The 24,694-nt window shown below is 41.3% G+C and overlaps 1 protein-coding gene across 2 annotated transcripts; it reads right to left on the bottom strand.

Annotated features, from left to right (window-relative positions):
* Nucleotides 1-882: 882 nt before the first annotated feature.
* On the bottom strand, nt 883-24,694 carry ints2 (integrator complex subunit 2). Of its 2 annotated transcripts, none has more exons than XM_008428198.2 (25): nt 24,334-24,694; nt 22,896-23,205; nt 22,637-22,775; nt 22,312-22,414; nt 21,126-21,239; nt 20,155-20,285; nt 16,932-17,102; nt 16,259-16,479; nt 16,028-16,153; nt 15,227-15,298; nt 13,913-14,027; nt 13,334-13,402; nt 12,147-12,281; nt 10,899-11,075; nt 10,464-10,575; nt 9,483-9,587; nt 8,302-8,466; nt 7,858-8,059; nt 6,541-6,666; nt 5,901-6,102; nt 5,534-5,803; nt 4,430-4,537; nt 4,151-4,256; nt 3,064-3,240; nt 883-1,272 (listed from the first exon to the last, which is right to left on the bottom strand). In XM_008428198.2, the coding sequence occupies exons 2-25, from the start codon at nt 23,186-23,188 to the stop codon at nt 1,091-1,093; spliced, it is 3,621 nt and encodes a 1,206-aa protein (XP_008426420.1). In that variant the 5' UTR covers nt 23,189-23,205; nt 24,334-24,694; the 3' UTR covers nt 883-1,090. The 2 variants fall into 2 exon arrangements, with proteins under 2 accessions (XP_008426420.1, XP_008426419.1); XM_008428197.2 differs by having other exon boundaries at nt 10,464-10,578; nt 24,334-24,693.

Below are 24,694 nucleotides of genomic sequence, written 5' to 3'. Positions count from 1 at the left end.
CATCTTTGGGAAAACGGAAAGATGAGCTGGACTCTACAACAGGACAATGAGCCAAAACAAACCTGGAGATCCATCAAGGTCTGGATGGCAGTTGAGAAACAGGAAGTCCTGTCTGAGGAGGCTTGAAACCAGGCAATGGAGAGAGAAACGGCGTAAACACTACACAGATCAGGGGCAGGGGTCATTTTCAAGCTATTGTGGTGTTTTACATTTTTTTCCCCTCAGCTGGAAAAGCATGTCTTTGTTTTAAATCAGCAAAACATGGATCAAGGATTTTGGTGGTTACAGCCAATTCGAAGAATCAGGTTCACCATCAATATGTGAACATAGTTCCTTTACAAAGAATTTTATATGTGATAGTTTGACCTAATTTTTCCACACGACTGAAGATTTAAGTCTGGAAGTAAAATTCAGCTAGTTTTGAGTTTGATCTGAATACATCTCCCTCGTTTTCCTGGCTGTTTTTTGCATCAGCACCTCAGCAGACTGCTTCCTTTCCAACATGTGTGTTATTCTCTAGTTAGCAACTACGTGAAGTTGTATACGCTGTATTTTCAACCAGCGATTTCAACTGCTAACTGCTAACCAGTGTATCACTTCCCCATTGATTAGCTTAGAAGCCATAGATTAGAGCCGTTTAGTCGTAATGTTACATCAAAGGCTCCTATAGATCAAAAACTCTTTGCCGTTAACATTAAATAAGCCCTGAGTACTTATCCAGACCTACCATTGAGGACATGCACTTTCAAAAAGTGAGTTAAAAAGAAGCTAGAAGTTAATGTATGTACTACGCTTTACGTAATGAACCTCTGGATGTTATTCCTAAAGATAAAAACTATGAAATGTGTTTATTTTCTCAAACAGCCACCAGATTATTTTTTTCCCCCCATAATTTTATTACAAACAAAAACAGTAGCAAAAGCTCCCCACAGTTCACAGCAACATTTAGCCGTGTTAGCTTCGTGCCGTAATGTGCAGAGAGCGACGGCGTCCCTGTTAGGAGTGTTGGACAGGCAGCAGGCTAGCCGTCTCTTCGGGTCAGGTCTCTCTGCTCCCACAGAATGTGTGAAAGTCTCAATGTGCGCTCGGTCTATAGTCCGTGAAGCGTGGAGCTGATAATGTCCATGAAGGTGGCTTCGACGCAGTAGCAGAGCTGCACGTCGGGGTCGGCCCCGCCCAGCTCCTCGGCCGTCTTCTGGGGCAGAGTCAGCTTGGAGGAGCCTCCGCCCGGAGCTGCGGCTTCCTGGGGTTTCTCTCTCAGACTCTGGAGGCCTGGGAGGAGGAGGAGGTTTTTATTTCTACTTCAGCAACAATAACATGTTTTAAATGCAACCGGTATCCATTTTAATACATGTGATCTGAACATTTGTTGTCTTTTGGAGGTCTTCTGGTAAAGTGTGCTGTAATACCGAGATGGAAAACCATCAGTGCCATATCTTTGCCATAATCAAACTTGACAACTTCTTACTTCTAAATAAATATATAAATCTCACTGGGCAGGCGAGCGCCGCTTGTGGCGTCATACTAGTGCGCCGACAAGCACGATGCATTAGTACGTCTTATAGGTCTGAACCAAATAATCCGATTAATTGTCATTACCGTATTTTCCGCACTTTAGGGCGCACCTAAAAACCTTCAATTTCCTCAAAAGCCGACAGGCGCCTTATAATCCGGTGCGCCTTATATATGGACCAATATTGAGCCTCAACAGATCTAGCAACTACAGTAAGCAGCCGCCGACTTCATTTTTGCCCGTAGAAGAAGAAGCGCGCGGTGCATGCTGGGATAGTTGTCAGAACGCTGGTTTGTTAATAAAGTTTGACTCGCCTATCTACCTACTGACCTGATAATCAGGTCGTCTGCAGGTCATTTAGCACCACGTTCTCCACAAACATGCTGTGTGCGAATGGAGAAGGGTGACCATCGTCCGGCCACGCCCCGGCCCAGTCGCGGGAGGCTCTCCTCGCCAACCCGAGTCGACTGTTTTGTTGACATTCTTTATGTCAACAAAGTGGCTTTAGACATTCATCCGGGACTAGGGTTCCCAAGGGACCAGCCCTTATACATTTAAAGACTGGGGGCTCGGGGGAAAAGAGACAGAGACTGCGGCGGCAGCATGTCGGTTGGTCTGCGTTACCCAGAAAGCAGTTGGGCACAATAACGCAACACCAACACCGTGAGTGAAACAATGACTGGGGCAGCCTAGTATATAAAGCACTCAGAGACCCCTTCTTTATTATTATACATCTACATTTGTAGAAAACGGTATAGATTCAATACGGTACGGGTGGCAACTCTAACTGTAACGTCTATTCTATGCACCCACCTTATAATGTCTTATATATGAAAAAAGTTTTAAAATAGTTTATTCATTGAAGGTGCGCCTTATAGTGTGGAAAATACGGAAATCGATTATTAAAATACTCATCAATCAATTTAGCAATCCATTAATCATTAACTGGAGGATGTAGAGACACAAAACAACAATTTTGCTGAAACACATGCAGAGCAGCAATTAAACCATTGATTAACCCAAAAATATCAATAATATCGATACCTAGTCTGTATGAGTATCGGATCGATACTGGTGTGGTAAAATTGACACTTTAGTTTCAGGTTCCCTCTTGAATTTTTATTTTATTTTCGGTGATGTACCTCAAAAAAAGATTTTGTTTTGATTTATTCTCAAATTGTAATTTTTTTGCTCTCTGTTTATGCATGAAACAACGCTCACCAATACGTTTTTGTTTTCCTATTGCTGCTGTTTATCATGTAAATGTTAAAGTTTTTTGTAGACACTTCGTCCCAATTCAGCCCTGGTTTTAAAAATAAATAAATAAATAAATTAAAAGGAAAAACCACAAAAATACCTAAAAGTCAGAAGTTTGATTAATGTATCAAACGTAAATAAAAAGTATCAGGGAAATCTACTTGTATTTATTTTGCAGTATTTACTTGGTTTCGGATCGATCGATTGCACACCTCTGATATTTAACACCCGAGCAACATGTATTCCTCTTAGCCAACGGTAAGCCAAACAGTGAAAGTAACTGTTATACTTACGGGCGATGAAAGGGTCGATGTCTCTGACTTTGGTGGCCACATCCGAAGCACAGACCTGGCCCACTTGAACCAACAAAGCTGCCACGTCGTCATAAAGAGGCGGGAAGGCCTGACAGAAAGCCACCAGGCACGGCAGCGTGGGCATGAAGAAGGAGAACCGCTTGGCACGATTCAGCACTACGAAGCACAACACACACTCATGAGTCCACGCAGCAGCTGTGCAAACACACAGCACACTCTTAAGGAGGCTGCTAGATGCGCTGTAATTAAGAGGGACGGCTGCAGTGGCAGCTAGTAGCCAGACGGTGGCAGCATTCCACAGGAATAGCATACTAAAACATGGTGTTTGCTGAATACTAACAGGAGTAGAATAAAAACATCCCATAAAGCAGGAGTGGTGGAACTCATTTTCATTTTGGGCCATACCAGGATCATAAATGTCCTCAGATGGCCGGTTTTGGCAGGACGGAGTAATAAAACCACCCCATTAACAAACTGCTAAAATATTAAATAAAAGTTACCTCTGCATTCAATGAGAACTTCTTGGGGTGAGTAATATGGGTTTAAAAGTTTTATAATGATATTTTGAGCTGCTATTCTGGTAATAATAAATGTGACAAGAAAAACTATTTATTACCTATTTTTTTAGGTAATTGTACCTAAAAAATCACAGCCCCACAAACACAAACCCAGCTCAATTTAAAAAAATAAAACAAACATACCCTTTTCATTAATGCACATCTTTATGCCACCAGTCAAAAAGAAGGATGATTTGTATCACTAAACTGCATTTAATCAATATTTCCTAACTGACTGATGTATAAGGATGCTCTTGTTGAATAAACTGTTCAGCGAAAAACAGAAAAAGTAATAATCCCAAAATTATGGACAGTTTTTTGGGATTAAAATTTATTGCAACGATAAATCAAATTCATCACGATAAATGATAAACGATACGATCCGATACGATAAAGACCCATTGCTGATACAGTTGATTTGATTGATGAAATATTATTCAAGCACACAACTGAAGGTTCTAAAAAGTTACGGTGGGCTGGATTTGGGCCTCGAACAAGACGCTGCTGACCTGTTAACAGCGTGCCCATCACACTGATGGCCAGCCTGGCCACACTCAGGGACTTGGGTAAGGCATACTGCGTGCACAGGTACGACAGCAGCTGAATTGCAAAGATCTGTGGGCAAACAAAGCACAAGAGATGTCACTCATGGATGTAACACATTAAAAACAGTAGATTTCAACCTGGAGGAGCTGCCAATGAAGAGTGCAGGTCTATCAGGGAGGTTCTGGCACAAAACCAAGCAAAGTTCAGGATTTTAAAGCCTGGAAGCAGCAGGGACGACTCACCTGCTTCTCCAGCTGGGGCTGGGCCAGCAGCTCTGGGATGAAGTCCAAACAGATATGGATGGAGGGGATGCCTGCCACAGTCAGAGGCAGGAGAGCCTGAGGGTAACCCTGATGCAAAGGGAGGGGGAGAGAGAGAGAGAGAGAGAGAGAGAGAGGGGGGGGGGGGGGGGGGGGGGGAAGAAAATATTAATCCTATAATTAAACCATAAAGACAAGGGAGGACGCAGTGGACTCATCCAAGCAGTCATTTTGTGTGTGCTTATGTGTGGATTAGTAATTTCTGTTCAACAGCGTGTGGACAGAGGTGGATTTACTTAAGAAGAAGCCCAACATATGGCTGTCAGACAGTAGTCAGAGGGGCGGTGTCATGTGTCTGCCAGCCACAGAGCGCCATTTTATAGCAAAATGAAGTTGTTATAAAAATGCTGTATGTATCAAATATGTTCAATATAGCAAAGTACCATAATAAATGGAACACTGACCAACATATTTGATGTGAATTGAACATTTTAACGACGGCACTTGACAAAATGTGGTCTTATTGGTTTATATATCTGTTCACTATATGATGTTTTTTTTTACACCTTTAAGAAACTCCTACTCTTTCTGAAACTCTTCCTTCAGGAAGTCATCACAACGTTTCTCCTCTATTAACCCTTTAACAATGTTTTCACAGCGTTTCACTGAGAAGCAGCTCGTATAACGAGCTCAGCAGATGTGCAGTTCCACCAGGTGTTTGCTAATTGCTGCTGGCTAGTCTGAAGGAGCTGAGTGTGGGAGGGCTGCTCTGTAAGGCGGCGCTCGGAAGCTGCAGCTGTGAGGAGGAGCTCTGTATTTGAAGGCAGCGCTAGGTCCACCGAGGCGTTTTGCACTGGCTGAATGGTTGCCATGGAAAATTAAAGGATTCCTCAAACGTGCAAGGAAGCATCAAGGCAACACTGCAGATATGTTTTTGCTGAGGGGATAACATTATATAACATGATGTAAAGCTCAGAAAGTCAATTTGACATAATCCTGCCCCTTTAAAAGCCCACAGCTGCTCTGAGCTCCAGAGATTATTGTTGCCAAAACTTGGGAGGGGAAGTAGGACCAAACTGTATTTACCTGAAAGTGAACCAGCTTAGCAATGTTTGGGTCAGCAATGAACATCTGATGCAGCAGACAACAGATGAGGCATTGGACTTCCCTCAGGTCACTGAGCAGCCCCCCCTCCGGCTCGGTGTCGTCCATGCTCCCTCTGCTTGTCATCGGCAGCCGGCTTCCTTGTTTTGGGCCCCGATTGGTCCTCAGAAGGCTGTCTGTGGCGGCCCCCAGCACCTGCTCTTCGGAGGTGGGCAGACAAATCTCCAGGAGGATCTGGACAGCCGCACTGTCCTGCAGGCCCCACAGAGACAAGCGGTTATCAGGTTGTCAGAACCCCCCACGGGGACTGAAGATGCAACCCCGTTGTTTTGATGAGTGTTTCACTCACCTGCGCGGCCAGAAGGGCGTTCTTCAGCTCCTCCCTGGTGACCTCGGGCGTGTCCGGCTGACCAGGAGCCGCCACGTTGGAAATGATCTGATTCTGCCGATCGAAGTCGGCCGTCTCCTTGAGGTGACACTGAAGGTAGGCCTTGGAGGCCAGCAGGTATCCGTTCAGCATGTGAAGGACGATGTCCATCAGAGGGGGACACCTGACGAAGAAATGTAAACGACATCCATTTTACTCATTTGGGCATCTGCTTGGGTCTCGATGTAAGTTATCGATTAATGAGTTAATATGAAGTTGGTTGATATAATCTATCGATTATCGGTTATTTGCTAAGCAGCCATTTTCTTGAAAGGCTGAGTTTGCTCTTATATCAAAAGAGATGACCACAATATGCTGAATTACCAAAAAAACCCCATTAAATTTTAATATTACTTTGTGTCAGATGTATTAAAAACTGAATAAACAGAAAATTGTGGTTTTCTCACACTGTTAAACTTAAGACATATTTATATAATAAAATATAACAAAAAATAGAAATGTCATCAATTGATTAATGGTTTATTAGATTAAAATTAACTAATCTACTAATCATCCCTAGTGTGTAGGTAGCACGTTTTGATGATGCAAGTGCAGTGTTTACCTGTAGACCCTCTGATCACAGCGCAGAACAATCAGAGGGTCGACCATCAGGTCGTTCTGCGTGTACGTCTGCTGCCGGAGCAGCTTGGCTGAAGGTTGAAGGGCGTTTACTGTCATCACCCACAACCTGAAACAGGAAGAGAAATAAAAGAGCCTCATAAACGTCACAGGCAACAAAACTACAATAAACAGTCCAACAGCTGCTAAAGTATTCTGGGTTTGTCTCTACCAGCTTCAAAGACCTGACTGATATTTTTTTTTGCCCTATTCCGCTTTGTAAAGTATCTTAAGCTAAATCTGAATGGATGGAGAGTGTTTGCGCTACAGTGCTCCCTGTGGGACGTATTTGTTCATGTGGATGAAAACGTTTTAAAACCGATCTGATATTTTTTTATGACAGATATTCATTTATATAATGTGTGTGGATAAGGTAATAATTTTAGACATGTGGACACACTGACCAAGTTTTGTTGCAAAACATGACAATGTGAACTTCCTTTTTTTATTTTTTGTACCAACTACCGCAATAAACCCAAACACAGTGTAAAGCACATCTCTGTATGACATTAATAGCTTAATTTACTAAGACTAGCTTATGGAAAGTTTGCCCCCGTCAGGGTGAACCAGGTATTGATCTCTAAACAGCAGGTAGAGCTGCAGCTCCAAACCCTTCAAGCGCCTTGCACACTCCTATTAATCAATGTATCTGTGTGAAACCTGACACCGCTGCCCTCCTCCAAGCTTCACCAGGACCCCTCTCTTCCGTCTCTGCAACACTCAACATAAGAGGGAGCATGGAAAGATACTAAAGTCAGCGGGGAGGCAGCAATCCCTCACATCTCCTTCATGGAGAGTTTTCCTGCCCTGAGCTCTTCTTGTTGCAGGCCTCCTCTGGATCGATAGATCTGCTCGGAGCTTAGGTAACCGTGCTCCTTAGAGCCCTGGGGCGCACTGAGGGTGACCCTCATGTAAGCAAGCAAGTCCACCCACACTGAGAGTTGCTTTGCTCGATAGCGATCTATTCACGCAAACAGTGAGCGTGAGGCCCGAAGTTAAGAGCAACAACTTCTGCCCTGCAGGTTTCGCTTTAACCCTCTGACTGAGTCACATTCTTTAGAGGCAGAACATCTAGTCATCATCAATATTCAAGACCGAATTTGAGCAATAAACTTTTAATCTGTAAACAGATGTTTTTTTAAAGGATTTCAAACCAGGCAGAATTTGATAGAATTTCTATTATTAACGTAATACAGTAGATGTATTCTTGTGTGTGTGTGTTTTTTTTTAAAGCTTCATCACATGGAGCACCAAGTAGCACCTGCGGGGCATCACAGTGTTGAGGCCCATCCAGAGCTTGTTGAGGGTCTGCAGCAGGCGTCGGGGTACGCCGGGCTCCAGCAGCAGGGCCGTGCTGGCTGTGAGGGCCTCTGCGTAAGGGATCAGGTCTCCAGGTGAGAGCAGAGTCAAATGCTCCAGGATCCGCATGAGCCTGGGACTGCTGGAGGGCAACTTCTGGAAGGCTGGAGAAACAAAAGGTCGCATTTATCTTCGAGCCAGAGAGCTTCTCAGCGTCTTTCTGCAGTAATTTCTGGCTCAGCTGCGACAAGAAACAGATCAAACTGTCGCTGGACAATTTTACCAGGTTGGGGAGCAGTAACAGACTTTTAAAGTCTCACCCATTTCTGGTGAGAGTTGGACTCTGCCAAGGATGGATGGGCCTAAAAAAAGTGACTTGACTAAACTTGGTTCTCATCAATCTTACCCTGGTGCAGTTGGTTCTGGGTGTATCTGCAGGTGTTACTGGGAAGCATCATCCTTCTGAGAAGGGGTAGCGTTCCCGTCACCTCCTCCTCACACACCCAGTCCTCCACTAAACATAAGTGAGGGTAGTTGGTGGCCAAAAGTCTCAACAGTGCAGAGTGCAGACCTGGAATCGGCAACAAATGTTGTTTTTTTAAACTTTCCACAAAGCAAATTAATTATGTTTAGAGAAAAATTAAATTAACACCAGTTTGGACCATCTTTTGTATGGATGTTGCTAATGAGTGAAAATGACTCATGACACGTTTTTTTTAGCATAAGCAGAGGCAAGTAGAGTACCCAAAAATTGTACTCAGGTAAGAGTAGCACTACTTCAATGAGATTTTACTCAAGTAAAATTAAAAAATAACTGCTCAAGAAATTACTCAAGTAAGGGTAAAAAAGTATCTGGTTAAAAAAAATTACTCAAATACAGAGGAACTGATCAGAACATTTGTTTTAATATTTAAAACTGATGTGATCCGACAGACAAAAATGTAAAGTTAGGTTCAATTACAGGTATTTTATTGATTATTTTATTTATTTACAAAAATGATAATAATGAAAACAGTAATGAATAATAAATAAAACATAAGAATTTGACATAACTTCACATTCTCTGTCTAAAGAAAAAAAATGTGTTTAAAGACTAAAACAATGAAAATTAATAAAAATAAATAAGATGTATGATTTTTGCATATGTTGTCAATATGATGTTTTATTATTTTACATTACTATTTCCCTTTAGTCTTTAATAGACTTAACAATATATTTAATAGTCTTTAAATATATTGTTTAGAAAAGCCAATGTAGGGACAACTGCTACCGATAAACACCTTGATACAGACATGGAACTGCTGCTTTATTCAGTTTGTCTACATTACTGTGTGTCTGTTCCCATCAATTAAACAATAAATACTACCCACCTCTGAGTATAACTGAGGTATTTAGACAATTTGTCTTCAAATGTTAGTAAAGTCCTGTTTTACACCGGCTTCAAGAGAAACCGGATTTGGGTAAAAAAATGTATTGGTGGGTCAAAAGCCTTAAAACATCTGGAGATCAGAAATTCAAATCGCTGCGTCTTTAGCTTTTAACAGCCAGTTTAGTCTAATGAATGTAGATATCAGATTGGAAACTCACCCCCCAGCTCCTGCTGCAGCCCCTGGGCCTGAGTAACCAAGTACTTAATAGGGATCTGGTCCATTAAGGCTGCGGAGTAAGACTTTGGCTTCCTCTGCATCAGTGCTTCAAAAACAAAACACACACAGAGCATCAAACGGTGAGCACAGAAGAAGAAGGACAAAGATTTGATTTCATTTGTATAAGGGCACTAAAGCTGCAGTGCTGATGAGTTCAAGGAATTCAGAAGTGATCTTTCTTTGACGTGGGTTCATTACCACGCTGATGGGCTTCATTACTCCCCCCTTGAAGGCTATGGGAGCACTTGGGTAAGCACAGCAATTAAAGGGATGGGCATAAACTCTCACATAAATCTGGCCTAATGAAGGGCGAGAGGAGCGCCCGTCATGTGGGAGAACAAACACAGACTATGTGGCTTAATCTGGCCTGTGTGTGTGTGTCCTAGTTAGCTGTGATCCCACAGCCACCGGACTTGGCCGTTTGTCAGCTCGCCGTTTACTCTCGACGAAGTCGCCAACGCTTGGTGCCAAGATAGAGGAAGATGAATGACCGCTCATCCACGGTGGAGGCGTCTTCTAGGAGATTAAAGAGGTCAGATCGCTTCCTACCTCCTCTTGATGCCTGACAAATTCCCCTCAAACGAACACCAGTGACATTGTTCAGCGAAGGAAGTGACAGTGGACGAGCATTGGCCTTTTCCAACAGAGCAGGGATGCACCGACGCACTTTTTTCACTTCGTATACCGAGTGTAAAAATAATAAATCTGTTCTATGCTTCTGTGCTCAGAGCACAGAAGCATAGAATTAGAATGAATAGATCCGCCCTTATGGATCAGACACAATGTCAGAGACACCCGTTTTAGTAATTTTTAAATATTGGGATCGATATGGGTATCAATATCGGATCGCTGCATCTCTGCGACAGGCAGAAAGTGAGCTGGCGTCACAGTGGGAGGGCCTGCAGGGTGTTTTTTGTCTTACCCAGCTGTTTGGTGCTAGCCAGCAGGTTCTCTTCGAAAGACAGGATGTAGTAAAGGATGAGCAGCTGCGTGGTGATGGAATAGCGCTGCCGTCCTCCTCGACTGCCATCACCCTGCTAAACAAAATATTAACAAAAGAAGAGAAATTACTGACTGTAGGTCAGAGGCCTAGTTAAAGTCCTGGTCTCAAATGAATTCTGTGTGGCAAGAAAACGGATGTTCACAGATGATCAGCATTTCAGATATTTGACAAATATCGGTCGCTAGAAGTGCAACGCTGGTAGAGACGAACCCTAAAGGGCTTGTAGATTAAAACAAATCCAATCCACACATAAAACTGAGGAAACACTGAAGAAGATGTGACGCAGTGTCTGTTGTCGTTAGTTTTCTAAGTTGCAGAATGAGATTCTCTTGGTACCGGTCGGGAATGACTCACCCCTGCAGAGCTCTGGAAGACATTGAGGATCTCCTGCTCAGTAATTGGCTGATTGGTTGCCTCGGGATTGGCCTTGGACGCTGGAGTGAGGATGGAGTTGATGTAGGCGTCGATTAGAGGAATCAGCTGGGTGTGGATTGGCGTGGTTGTTTCACACAGCTGACGGTAGATCCAGTCCTGAAAGGTTCACACATATTTAAGTACGCACTCAGGTTCCCTAAAGGATTTAGCTCTGGGGCTTCAGGTTGCCGTGGCGACGTCTGGTGAACCACATGATCTCATTTGGCCAAATGTTAAAACAACTTATTTTCTATTAACTGGCAGAAGACATAAGATTTTATTTTATTAAATATCTTGTTATTCCAAGGAGTTCATAATGCCAAGCACTCTAAAAAAGATTCCCATTTCCACTGGAAGAGCCAAACCATAAACTACATGTTAGCACATCAAGGAATGACCAGAGAGCTTTTACTTTATAAAAAAACAAATAAATTAAATTCTGAACCAGTAGACCCAAAGCATCTCAAATACCTATAATCATGTCCATCCAAATCCTAATGTTTTTATTGGTAAAAAGGTTAATATCCGCTTCATATGACCTAATTCCCAGTAGAGTTTAACAAACCTTGTATGCAAGTTTGAGATTACAGGACAGAAAACCGATTTAAAGAACAAACAATTGGTTCATAATTCATCAGAGCTGTCATCCTTCATAATCTAGATGAAGGATTAAATTAGTTTGAATGATTTCTTATACTTTTTATAATAACCATGGTAGCAGTTTCCTTTGTTTTGTATTGACTAATTGTATTTGTTGACAAAATTTGCTCAATTTTTAATTTAGAAAGACAAATTGCAAGACAAATTTCTCATAGACGAGGGACAGCAGATGAAAAATAGCCATTGTTGTGGCATCATATTCATTGATAAATAAAGTCACTGATTACCAATTAGACATTGCTAGAAAGTCTAGTCAACTTAAAAAAGTACAGTAAAAACCTAAAATTAAGAGTAACAATAAATATGCCATCTGGGATTTTGTAAAAAAAATAACTCCCAAATTAAAATTTATATGTCTTTTGTCAAGGATAACATAATATTGCAATAAAATATGAACCTAAATCATATCTTTTTACAGATTCTAATAAGAAGTTCCATCAAATTCCATCAAATTTACAAGAATTGGCAAGACGATGGAGTTTTGATGCAGCGTCTGTAATCTCAGCTGAATGTTAGCAGGAGACGAACCTTAATGGACACTTTGTGCTTGGTGAAGGCTCTGCTCCGAAGGAGCTGGTAGATACAGTGAATGGGAAGAAACCCGGTGATATTGGCACTCAGGCTGTTCGTCACTGCCACCCTCACAGCATGAGCCGTAACCACCTACACAGCAAAACAACGGGACACATAAACACAACACCTTATTCATTTAGTCACCGACTGTCTGATTTATGTTTTGTTTTTCCTTTTCATGTTGCTTTTTTTTTTTAAACTAATTCCACTTAAATTCACTCAAATGCATTTTACACATGTTTTTTTCCTTTATGCTGCGTCTAAAGCAATTTATAGTCTGGAAATTATGGTAATCTATTTCACCTCAACAAACAGAAAAGCATTTTGTAGCTGAAGAAAAGTCGGGACACCCCGTCCCCTGATAGATAATCTCTGCTATGGCGTTCAAATAATTACAGTATTTTCCCAGACTACAGAGCGCACCTTACTATAAGCCGCACCCATAAAGTAAAAACAAACCAAAAAAAAAAAAAAAAACTGGAAACGTACATATATATAAGCTGCTGGTATATCCGCTGCTCTCGGTTTTCCACAAGGAAAATAGCAATAAATCTGCTATTAAGGCCGCAGTCCTGCGTCTCCAACCATGGACTCGTTCATGAGATTACATGCAGAGATCGATAGCCTTCAACTTAAAAGCTGCATCATATGAACTTCTTGTTTCCATGATGAGCGGGTATGAGTTTGAAAACATTTCTCCCACGTGCCTGCTGCTAGCATGTGCTTGTTCTAAATGAAAATTAGCACTTTCTTCTTTGATTTCCAGTTTTGACTTCCAACGATTCACTTCCTGCTAAAGCGCCCCCTGGTGGTTGAAGAAAAATCCACAGGAAAGCCGCACCGGGCTACAAGCCGCATGGTTCAAAGTGTGGGGAAAAAGTAGCTGATTATTGTCCGAAAAATACGGTATGTTCATGTTCTTTGTAGCAAGGTTATTTTAGAGAGCAAAGAGGTTTTCCTCACACATCTGTCATGAAAGTTAAGCTAGTTGACCTAAAATTGATTTTAAAAATTCATGTCCAAATATTTTAGAAGAGGCTGACATGGGGTCTTTGTTTTTTGTTTTTTTTTATTTCTTCCCATCGCCGTGTTTAATACCTAAACAGAAAACACACGCCAGAGTGGACGGACGGCATAAATACCTGCTCCGTGAAAATCTCCTGAGTGAAGATGGTTTTCATTTTGCTCAGAGAGCTCGGCTTGATGGCAATCTGCGAAAAAGATAAACACCCACCGGACAAAAACAACAACAACAAGAAAGAAAGAAAAGAAAACAATGAGAAACATCGACAGCGCGAGGTTTGCTGCGACTGAAAACAACCTTCAGGCAAGCAGCGCTGATATTTTGTAATTCCCTCCTTTCATATTTCATAAGAAAATTCTACATGGCAGGCAGAGCGCTGAATTGAAAGGAATGCCCTGGGGGTGGAAACAAACAGGCTCTAAATCCAATTACATTACACATCTTAGTGGAAAAACACACTGAGACAGGAAAACTACTGAGATCGCAGGGAAGAAACAATAGTGCACTTAATAAGTAATAAAATGGCAAATTGGCCACAGGGTATGATACGTCTTACTTGATGTGTGTATGCTGCGAGTGTTTCATTAGTGTTATAGTGTGGTATGCACTGCTGCTGCCTCAGATGAGAGGGAGGAGTGGGGGCCAGTACCTGGTCAGTCAGACAGATTTATTGATTTAAGTCTCCCTCCCACCTTACCTTCATCCCCAAAGTAGAGCACACCAACTCAATAATGGAGCTGAGCTGGTTGCTATGGAAATACATGGCAACCAGTAATAGCATCTCTCCAAAAGAAGCAGATACGCCTGCAGCACTGTAAGAAAGACACACACACACACACGTATGCATGAGAGGCGACTGAGGATAGGCATCAAGGCTTGTGCATAATCCAGGATCCTATTGGGACGAATTTAAAATAAAACTGATTCGTTTCCATAATCTTCCAGTCCACACACTGCATCGGTGTAGATCAAACTCCAGCTCAGAGCATTCATGATATTATGCACCTGAGTCGCAACGAGGATGAGTTAAGTCTCTGACAGATAAAACAGTGTGCAGAGCTGGCTCATAATTCTACAAAAAAGAAAAAGAAAATCTAACAGCTAAATTTAACTTTTAGACACTGAAAACAAAAAACAACAACATATATGCAAGAATTTCAACATCCACAGGAGATGCATAGTTTAACGTTTCAATAAACTAAAGCTGAAGTTTTCTCCTGAGGTACGAGAGCAACAAAAGTCCAGAGCTGTGCCAACAACAACTCAGCTGTGATTATGTGAACGCATCGGAAGAGAACTAAATCAGATTTCAAATATTTATAACTAGAAAAATAAATGATGAAACTAGAAGATGAGCTAAAAATAATAGCTTTAAAGTTAATTTCCTAAAATGCTTTCACATACCCGCTAACATTCCTTCAATGCTAAATAAAAACATTGAAGGAATGTTAGCTTCAACATTCCTATTATGTGGAAGCTAACAATATATTATGATGAGTTTTTTTTCTTTTTGCTAATCTGAATGTTTATAATATTGTTTTGAACTTATATTTAAAAATGTCTCAAAATATTTAACATGCATTTCTGGGATGGAAATTTCCTGGATCCTTTTTAAGTTTTTTTATCTACTCTAAGAATTACATTCTGATTTCAACACAAATACAAATCTCATCATCATTTATTTAAAGAAAAACAAAACAAAAAAGATTCATGAAAATGTTAGTTGTTGGGGGATTTTTTTCTTTAAAAAAGGACAAAAATAATGTCTGGTAAATTAATAAAACAAACCATAAATAGAACACACACCTGTGGAACCTAAGGGGTGAATTATGAAGTGAGATTTATAATTTAGATAAACAACTATATTGAGATGAAACTCAACAGTAGTCATTTAGCCAGACATATTGACCAGCTTTATTGATATTTAGCCAGGTGAAGAAATTCAGCTAAACTTTAAACAAAAAAAATGTGGTTTGCGCGTTAGTTTTTTTTTCTTCTTTCCACGTCTTACCTTTCAAAATATTCCTCCTCTTTGATCATCCAACTCAACCACATGACCATCAGCTGTTCTTGCTCTGGTGTGCTACACAAACACAGAGATGCGAATAGTTGTAATAAAACTTGAGAAATAAATAAAGACAATACTTAAATGGACTTTTTGAAACAACATTTTAGCAAATACATTCAGATGAAGGTAGTACAGTTAAATTATTACAGACAGGAAATCTGAAAGTTACATTAATAGAATTAGGGATACACCAATCCACTTTTGATAACCGATCCGATACAAAAAAAGTGTTGAATTAACTTAAAATGTTTCTGTTTTTTAAATACAGATGTAAATATATTGAATTACACATTTATTTGATAACTCTGCTCAAGTTCAGAAAATCTGTTTTAAATACACCAATAGTTTCACAAGCTTTTAAAAACAAAACAACTTTAATTTGTTCAGTCAGTGCAATTAAGAGCCTAACACCCAATAAAGAAACTGACAAAAACAATAGAACATGTGAAAATAAACTGCAACAAGCAAGTGGTTAAAGTGCAATTAGGAATCCTAAATATAACGTAAAATAAATAATAAAGCATGACGTCACTGAGAGCACAAAGCATAGAATCAGACTGAATAGATCTGCTCTGATGTATCAGACAAATTGTCACCGATACTCAATCTAGATTGTTTTTTCCATACCAGAACCGATACAGATATCAACATTGGATCGCTGCATCTCTAATTTGCGTACAGTAGGTGTTGCAGGGCATGAAAACAAACAAAACAAACAAACAAACAAACAAAAACTTTATGTACCTGACCAGGGTGGGGAAGGCCAGCAGCTTGCAGAAGGACAGAGAGACGAAGCGAACCCCAGCAGGAGTGGCTGGAGGTCGGCTGGTCATCAGCTGCAGCAGCTGCTCCGCTTCTTCATCCGTAGGTCTAAATACGAGTCCAATTAAAGCCAAGCATCGCACTCGAAAACAAACAAAAGCCAGAATTGACGACCCCCAACAAGAGGACAGAGCGACAAACATGGCATCTCACCTGAGCCCGGCGATGCCCATGAGGGCGCAGTAGAGGCGGAGCAGAGCGCTGGCCTTCACCACGTGCTCCTCCCTGAGACCAGAGTAACCCGAGCCGCCCCCGTCCTCCACGTTGGCGTCGTTGGGCACGTGCGTGCTGCGCGAACGCGGCAGGATGGCCACCAGCTCCAGCAGCAGCTGTCTGCGCATCTGCCACAGCACGGAGCTGCTCTCTCTCTTCCGCTGGCGGAGCGAACGAGAGGAAGACCTCTGAGCCAAACGCTGAGCTCTGGCACCACGGTTGCCATCACAACATAATCCTCTTTTAGCCATGTTTAGCGAACTACTAAACTTAAGTACCGAATAATGACGATTATGAAGATGCACGACGTCACTCACACAGGTAAGACTTTCCTGTGAGCTCAGAGACTAATAAAAGCTGAAATAACTGAAATCTTTCCAGTTTTCTGCTCCATCTTCTTGGGGCAAGTTACAGAAAAACATTAAACCAAAGGTGCTGTTGGCTGGATGCTCTGTAAACTCTGTGTACTGCTGCCAAGTCTTGAGCAGGACTCTCTTGTGAAAGACATTTTTAATCTCACTGGGATTTTCATGGTACAATAAAAGTTAACAATGATTTTCAGGAAAAGGTGTTATGAGCAATGAAACAATAGAGTAAAGAACTTCCTGCTTACCTGTTGCCCGTTGCGGATGAACATGCTGAACCAGGTCCGGACTTTGCTATTGGTTCCCAGGAGCAAACCGCTGACATAAGACACAAGCGGGCTGACGGCCTCGTCCGCCGTGTCCGGTTTGTAGTCCAGAGTAAGAGCTACGCCAAGACCAGGCAGGTGGCACTCCTCCACCTGGACGCACACAGTAGAGGGTTTATCACAGGGCAGGGCAATGCAGCTTAAAATTAAAACCACTCTTTTTTTTCCCCTTAAGTTTTTGGTTTTTGTAAATGACAGAGAATATCTTAAAGGAGGGCATTGGTGAAAAAAAAAAAAAAATCTGAATTTTCAAAAAAATAAAATCTTCAAAAATAGAAAATTCAATTAATCGATAAAATCGATGTATCACCCATCCTCAATATCTTAATAAGCTAGTATTTTTCTGTACTTGTGTATGGATAATGACACACCAGTTGGATATAAGCCTGCTATGATAAGCAATAAGATAATTAATCATTCGTTTAATTAAAATGAGATCACCTCCATTTGAAAAACAACAGTTAAAAAGTTTCCTAATATTGTTAAAAAGGCAACATTTTGAAAAATGCTGCAAACATTTGACACCCAGTGTGAAGTAGTTAATTTCCACCTTTTCTATTTTCTTTTACAAAAATCCTAATTGGCACTTTTGCCTTTTTTTCCATATCAAAAACTGATATTTTTTTAAACAAAATTTTGATTATTAAGACTTCATAATTCATTTTACTTATTATTCTTCAGTTGTTTTGTTTAGTTATATTGGATAATTAAAATGTTTTCCAGTTCCAGTGTAAAATGTTCCTTCTAAATTAAGATTTTTGTTTTTTATCTTTGAGAGGGTGTACTTGCATTAATGTCATTATTGTTACATTAGTTGAAAATGGTCTCAAAATGACAATATTATCGTTTATCTCAATAATTTGCGGGATACTTTATCGCCCAGTAAAATTTGCTATCGTGACAAGCCCAGTTGAATAGACGGAATAGAATAGAGGAAAAAGAAATGTGTAAATTCAATTATTTGTTTTCTATATGCAACAATTCACTTTTTAAACCCTGATCAAAACCCCCAAGACACTTGAATCAAAGTCCACATCTCTCCAGACTTTTTCAAACTGCGTAGGAACCCTGAGATGGCGATCAGACCGTGAAACGGTCGGGAAACTAAAAATACTTTTAAGGACAGCTTCACGTTAACTCCGCAGCCCTTCTGTCTTAGTGGAGCCGCGCGGGAGGCAAGTCGTGCTGAGGCATCATTCTGCGGAGCGATGAATTTTCACAACCTCCCGGGGCCTTGTTCAATAACTGACCTAATGCTGCAACCTCCTCCAGAGGAGGAGGGAAGCGAGAAGACAAATTTCTCCCCTCAGGGTTAGCACCGCACAGTGGATCGCAACATAAATCAGCGAGGAGACAAATCTCTTTTACTAACCTCTGCCACGCGAGTCCGTCTTGGTAGAGAGAGAGGGAAAGCGAAAAAAAAAAAAGTTGACAGCAAAACAGGGCCAATTACACAACAAGTGTTCAGACTTAACATACATTACTTTTGTTTTTAAGATTTCGTCACTTTGCAGAGCAGAAACGCAGACTGCTGTAAATTAATATGTTACTTAGGAAGTCTGCTAAACCACTACGGATGTGTGATTATGTTGGAATCACACTCGATATTTAATTCCACCGTGTTTCTACAAACACAGCAAACCAGCGACATAAACATGTCCTCCCGCAAACATCTTCCAAGAAAGAAGATGATGAAAAGAGACGTGCGACTTGTATTTATTTTAGATTAGCCATGAATAGTAATGCAGGAAAGAACATTAAGGGTGAGAGTGAGGTTGCTGCAAATGTCTCCAGCAGAGAGATACTGAGCCAAGAATGATGAATCCATCCCTCATCCAAACTTTTTAGGGAGGTTGTAGAGTTATACTGACTTGCTTTTATTATGCTTTCCTGACCTTTTATTCCCAAGAACCTTGTCGGAGAACTCTGTCTGTATCTAGAAATTCGAGAAGGTTCTGTTCAGGGGATCGACTGTGAAACCGTGGAGATGATGGCGCGAAAAAAGATTCTTCATAAAATTAAGAAAGAGATTAACAAACCCGAGCATCCTCTTTGTGTACAAGAACAGTGTGTCTTCAGTCAGAGGCTTCTTCAAATTTGCTGTGGCACAGATCGCTACAGGAGGTCCTTCTTGCCCACAGCCGACAACTTCAGCATCTCTTATAAGAACCGTTGATGATGTGATGGTATGACATTTAATATGGAATCAGTTTTTGAATTGAATTGATTTGTTGGCACAAACATGCAAGTGTGTTGAAAAAAGCAAATGAAAAAAAGTGAAATCACCAAAAATGTCGTGATAAAAAGAAAAAAAAAATCTGATTGTAGCCCCAAAACTTCAGATGGTTTTTGCACATGTTCCTGGTTAAATGAAAGGCATCCAGTATGCTTATTATTTTGGGCTCAGTTGAAGAAAATTGAAAACAATATTTTGTCTGTTTTCAGCAATAGAAACAGGATCTAGATCATTTTACCAAGTTTTAATACAGCAAATGAAAGGAGATTTGGATGCACCAAGGTGTATTTTAGATTATCGGCCAATAAGTAGATCTGCTCCTATTTAGCATGAAAATAGAAGGAAATCAGAACTCCAAGCTGTTTTTTTTTTTTATTCTTAAGAACTTCTGAGACGTGGTGGAGAAACCCGAACAGGTTGTTGCTAGGTAACCAGAGAATGAGTGAGTTCATTGATGCCACCAGCCTTGCTTAGGTGGCTGTGGGAGGTTGAGCAGTAAAAGGTTTTCCTTCTGCCTACATCTCCCAGAATGCTCTGGATCGGAGTTCAGTGAAAGTTTTATATATTGAATACTCTCTCTGATGTATTATCTATTGATTTTGATGGCATGTCAATCACGACGTATTGGTCACAAAAAAAAAAAAAAAAAAAAAAAAAAACATGCCAGAGGCCACAAATGCCTCACAAGCCTCACTTTGAGCCTCCTTGGGCTAAATCAAAAAGTACTCTCCGACTGTTAGGGGCTTCTGGGGTGCATTTCTACCCAGATAATTAGTTTTCACCCAGGTATATGAAGTGGAAACTGAGAAGGATAAACAACGACCTCCATGAAAGCTAGCTAGGTTCAGGGAAAAGCTTGCCCGTGGGCTCAGTCTGGAGTCTTGTGATTACATTAACAGGGCGACTCACCACCATGGCTCTGATGTTCAGGGCTTGCGAGGGGTTCATCTGACAGAGCTGCCTGAGGGCTTCGGTCCTGCGCCGACCCCCCACGCTCTCCTCATCCTGACGCTCCCCGTTCTTGATCAGCCCTCTGCAAACTGAACCCAAACACAGCCCCATCTTAGCGCCTCTTAAGATATTTGGTCGGATTTCACATGTGGAGGAATCCCAGTCCGACGGTTTACCAAAACAACAGCCTTGGAGACTCTGTTGCTATGGCCCGGTCTCGCCCTCCATTAGCACCGAACGCCACTGAATCGTGACTCATTGCCGTCGGGGGGGGGGGACGCAATTCTAATCTCATCAGGGAGGCATTATCTCATTTTTCCTCTAGTTCCCCCCACAGCAGACGGCTTATAAAGTAAAATGTTATGACTGAATAAGACTGTGGCATGTCCTCGAATCATATCAGTTTCTCTCTCTGCTGAATCTAACATCTTTTTTATGCATTGTGGGGAAAAAATAAAAAATACTCGCAAAGTTTGAACTGCCTATCAGTCGTAGTTAAAAAGGACTGGCCTTGATGCTTCTAGACGTCCCATTTATTACACTTAGGCTTTATTCTCAGAAAGTCTTTCAAGTCAAGCAGAAAGGATTTCTTGATGCCAACGCAGGAATACTCTATTGACTCGGCGCCGACCCTGTTTGTGATAAGGAGGCACTGGAGACAACAGAAGATCTCCTCTAATTTGCTCCTTTAAGCACACATGGCTCTCTCTGCGAGCCGGAGAACTCAATGTTTATCATCAAAGACAAATGCACGCGCCCTCGGGGACTCTGACGAGGTCAGAATTAAGAGGGGAACCGGCTGGAGTGATGCAAAAGATTGGAAGCTTAAAGTTACATTTGCCTTTAAATATAACAAACCGATCAGTGGGTGTTTTCTGAATGGCCGCTGTTCAGTAAAGACGTGCGGCCCTCCGAGGCAGAAGGCTTACCTTCGCTGAAGCTGTCTGGGACGTTAGCGACCAGCAGGCACATGAACCAGTCGCCGTTGCGGACATGAAGCAAAGCCTCCGCCACGTCCACGATGGGCAGCAAAGACGGCAGCTCTGACAGCGGGACGGAAAGCACACAGAGGCATAAATATACATGCATTCCAATAATGCTGCATAATATAAAAGGAAATATGTGATGATATTGGTGGATGTGATATTAATTGTGATAAGCTTTGCTTTGGGTTCACAGTAAACACCCAGATAAGGAGTCGTCTATCCAGTTACTGAGGGGGAAAAAAAAATTGTCCCAACAACAAAAGGCTCAGAGAGTCCAAATGCATGCTACCGTTTATTGCAGTCAAAGCAGTGCTTTGCAAAATGCAAACGGCGAACATTGTTAGTGCAATGACAATAAATCTGCAATAATCCGTGCAGGCCTAGCCAACATCATACTAAAAATCCTACTAGCCAGTTGGGTGCTTCAACAGGACAATGATCCCAAACAGACCACAGAACAATTAAACTTCTGAGATATCAAGACTGGTAAAGATTTTTGTACCATGTTTAAAATGTAGTTTTGTGTTAGGAAACAAGCTTATGTAAATAAAATCATATAGGAAGAGTGATCAAAATCAAGCCAGGATTATTGCCAGGGTATTGCTTACTTTATAAGGACATTGATCCAAACAATAGTGAGGGTGTATGTATATAGTTGAGCCTGAATATAAAGACAGTTGTGTGAGACTAGTTTCTCTCTTTTTAAAAGTCACTGAAGTTAATTGTTATAAAATAATTCCACCATTAAAAAAAGTGATCGAATATATTAAAAGTCCAAAAACAGTGTGCCACTTAGGCCCAGGAGTAGTGAATGTGAACTACAGATGATGTGTATGTGAGGAAAATATCAGTAAATCTCTCACACACACACGCACACACACACACCTATTTCTAAATGTATCGTCTATTCCTACTATGAGTTTCAAAGGCACAAGTACAAAATGTCAAAATAAAAGCCACAAAAGTTTAGATGATTAACTGCCATCATTTCTGGTGATATTTGACTTTTCTAACAGTGGAGCATCTGTGAGGTCAGACACTGATGTTGGACAAGGAAGGTTGTCGCGCAGTCTCTGCTCTTAAGAGGTTTTCTGTCATCTCCAGAAAAGAGATGGCCAGCATTTGTTACCTGCTTGTAAAATACAGAGGACATCTGCCACTTCTTCCAGATAGACGGGGCTCTCGAAGAGCTCAGAAGACTTCAAGAAAAACTCCCCATTGGAGTCTGTCACCTGAAAAATAAAAAGACAAGAGAGAAATATTCAGCTTCAGCAGGTGAGGAACTGATGGAAATAAATGGTAAGTAAGTATTTTTGTGTTTTGACTGAATAATTTCCACCTGTAATATGTTTTAGCAATAATATCTTATTCTTGTTTTTTTACATAAAGAAGCCTCACTAAAACAGCACCAGCAATAAGTTCGGAATGCAGCATGCCCAACGGCATGCGAAAACCTTATTCATGATGGCCAGCAACTCGCTGAGAGTCAGACGGAGCCTTCTGAGCGGATCGCTGTGTTCGAACTCCAGGGTGAGTCCGTGCTGCAGCTGCGACACAAGGATGCTTTCACCGTTGGAGCCGCCTGCCTTGTGCCTGGTGGAAAATACAAAATACTGTTAAAATCACTGAAGTGAACACTTGGAATTATGCATTAAGAGTACAGACATATCCCTCATCAGCTGCCGTCACAAAAGAAAAAAACGTCAATAATACCTGAGCTGCTGTTCCTTCCGTGCGTCCTGCTCCAATGCGTGGAAGTCCACAGACAGAAGTGCTACGATGGAGTTGACGGCTTCCACTCCAGACAGCAGGCGCAGGATGAGCTTCTTGTCCTGCGCCCATGATTGACTCTGATCTGCAGGAGCACACAGAGCCATCCTCACCAGGCAGGGGAGCAGCAGCCTCAGCTCCGGGTCGCTCAGGGCTGCGAGACGCACCACGTCAACTTTCTGCATGGCTTCGAAGGCGTAGGAGCTGACAAACTGGAGCCCCGCGTTGTCTGCCATCTCTGCTCGCTGATTTGCTGTCGGCAACAGATTACAGTGCTGTGAGAGATGTCAATATCAAAACAAAGATAACCTGAGCATTCAAAAAAAAAAAAAGTGTAGTTTTTAAAACCTATATCTAGATTAGAGTAGAAAAGTAGCTTCAGATGATCACGCCATGTCTGTTTGTTGGTTTGATGTTGTTTTTCTGAAATGCTGCAGATGTATTGGTACACACAACTACCCGTACGCTTTGGGATTCTCTAGATGTGGGAAGGCCACTTGTGTTTTTGATTATGATTCTGCATCTCACCTGATACTTAAAGCCTATAGATTCAGATATTAAGTGTTGCTTTTCTTAGCCTGCTTCGTGCTGTCACACGAGTTCTGCTTCTTGGAATTTTTGATACGACAAGTCAGATGGTATTCAATAACATTCATTTGATCATCAAAACCATTTTGGATTGCCAGGAAAATATATATATTTTTTAATAGTATTTTTTGTGTGTATTTTGAGAAAACTTCAATGCAAGTAAGCATACTATTTAAGTGTTCTCGTGGCCTGCTATAAACTGACAATGCTTTTGCATAAGTAACATTTACCATGTTTAAAAACTGCACAGATCCAGGGATAATTGATCTGAAAGGGGATGTGTAAACTTACAGCTGTTATTTATGTATTATGGAGGAACACGTCCTTTCTCAGTCTATCATGGCTAACACTATACTTAGGTAGCATTTGACTTATGGCAATGTTTTTAATAAATCTCGTTGCATGTTTGATCATTCAGTTGCACCAAAACAAGATTTATCCATCTAGTTCTTAACAAGGTGAGGTTGATGGAGTTCTTTACTAATACGCGCTATTTTAACTTAGTGAGGACAATATGTTATTTAAGTTTACAGATTAATACTCCGAATTTTTAAAGGAAATGTTAAATAACACATAATATTGGCCAGACGTTGTAATTCTATGATTCGGTGAAGCTAACTGTTAGCTGTTGTCGGCTAAAAAAAGTCGCTATTTCCCCCATGATTTTAGTGCGGCTCTTAGCATGCTAATGCTAAGCTAGACACAGAGCAACACTCCTGTGTGCTTTATGTGTTGCCTTCGCTGAATGAAACAATGATTAAAAACACGTATATTTAGACAAACAGTAACTTACCCCACTAATTGAACTGATGCTGTAACTTCTGAGGGAAATTAAACCTCGGAGGCCTTCAGACCTCGGACTTGGTTGCGTCCAGTCAGCCACCCAGAATAGCGTCACACGTCGGCTGCCTTTCTCCTGGATGACTGGGGGAGATAAGTTCGTCCTAGCTGACGCCGGTTGTTGTTAAGTATCCTAACCGCTTTTATCTTTCATATTCACACGTCTGTGGCTTCCTCTCGTATTTTTAACCCACTGCATACACAGTGGTTATATCCAGTGAGTGAACTGATGTTGTCAGTAGCGCAGTGAAGCAGTGACTGACTGTAACTAGAGACACTGGGTTCCAGACAGGCAGTGTTGTGATACAGCTGCT

The sequence above is a fragment of the Poecilia reticulata genome, linkage group LG14 (genome assembly GCF_000633615.1).
Source record: "Poecilia reticulata strain Guanapo linkage group LG14, Guppy_female_1.0+MT, whole genome shotgun sequence".
NCBI lineage: Eukaryota > Metazoa > Chordata > Actinopteri > Cyprinodontiformes > Poeciliidae > Poecilia > Poecilia reticulata.
Note: the sequence above shows the minus strand (reverse complement) of the source record. Positions and strands in the feature narration are given on the sequence as shown.

Bases quoted from the DNA above. Each gene is read 5' to 3' on its own strand.
- ints2 (XM_008428197.2), bottom strand. From the start codon at position 23,188: ATGGCAGACAACGCGGGGCTCCAGTTTGTCAGCTCCTACGCCTTCGAA. The intron at 11,076-12,146 runs GTTCGTCTCCTG...TGAACCTTTCAG, and splicing joins AGCACAAAGTGTCCATTAAG to GACTGGATCTACCGTCAGCT. The intron at 6,667-7,857 runs GTGCTACTTGGT...TTCCTGTTTCAG, and splicing joins AACACTGTGATGCCCCGCAG to GTTGTGGGTGATGACAGTAA.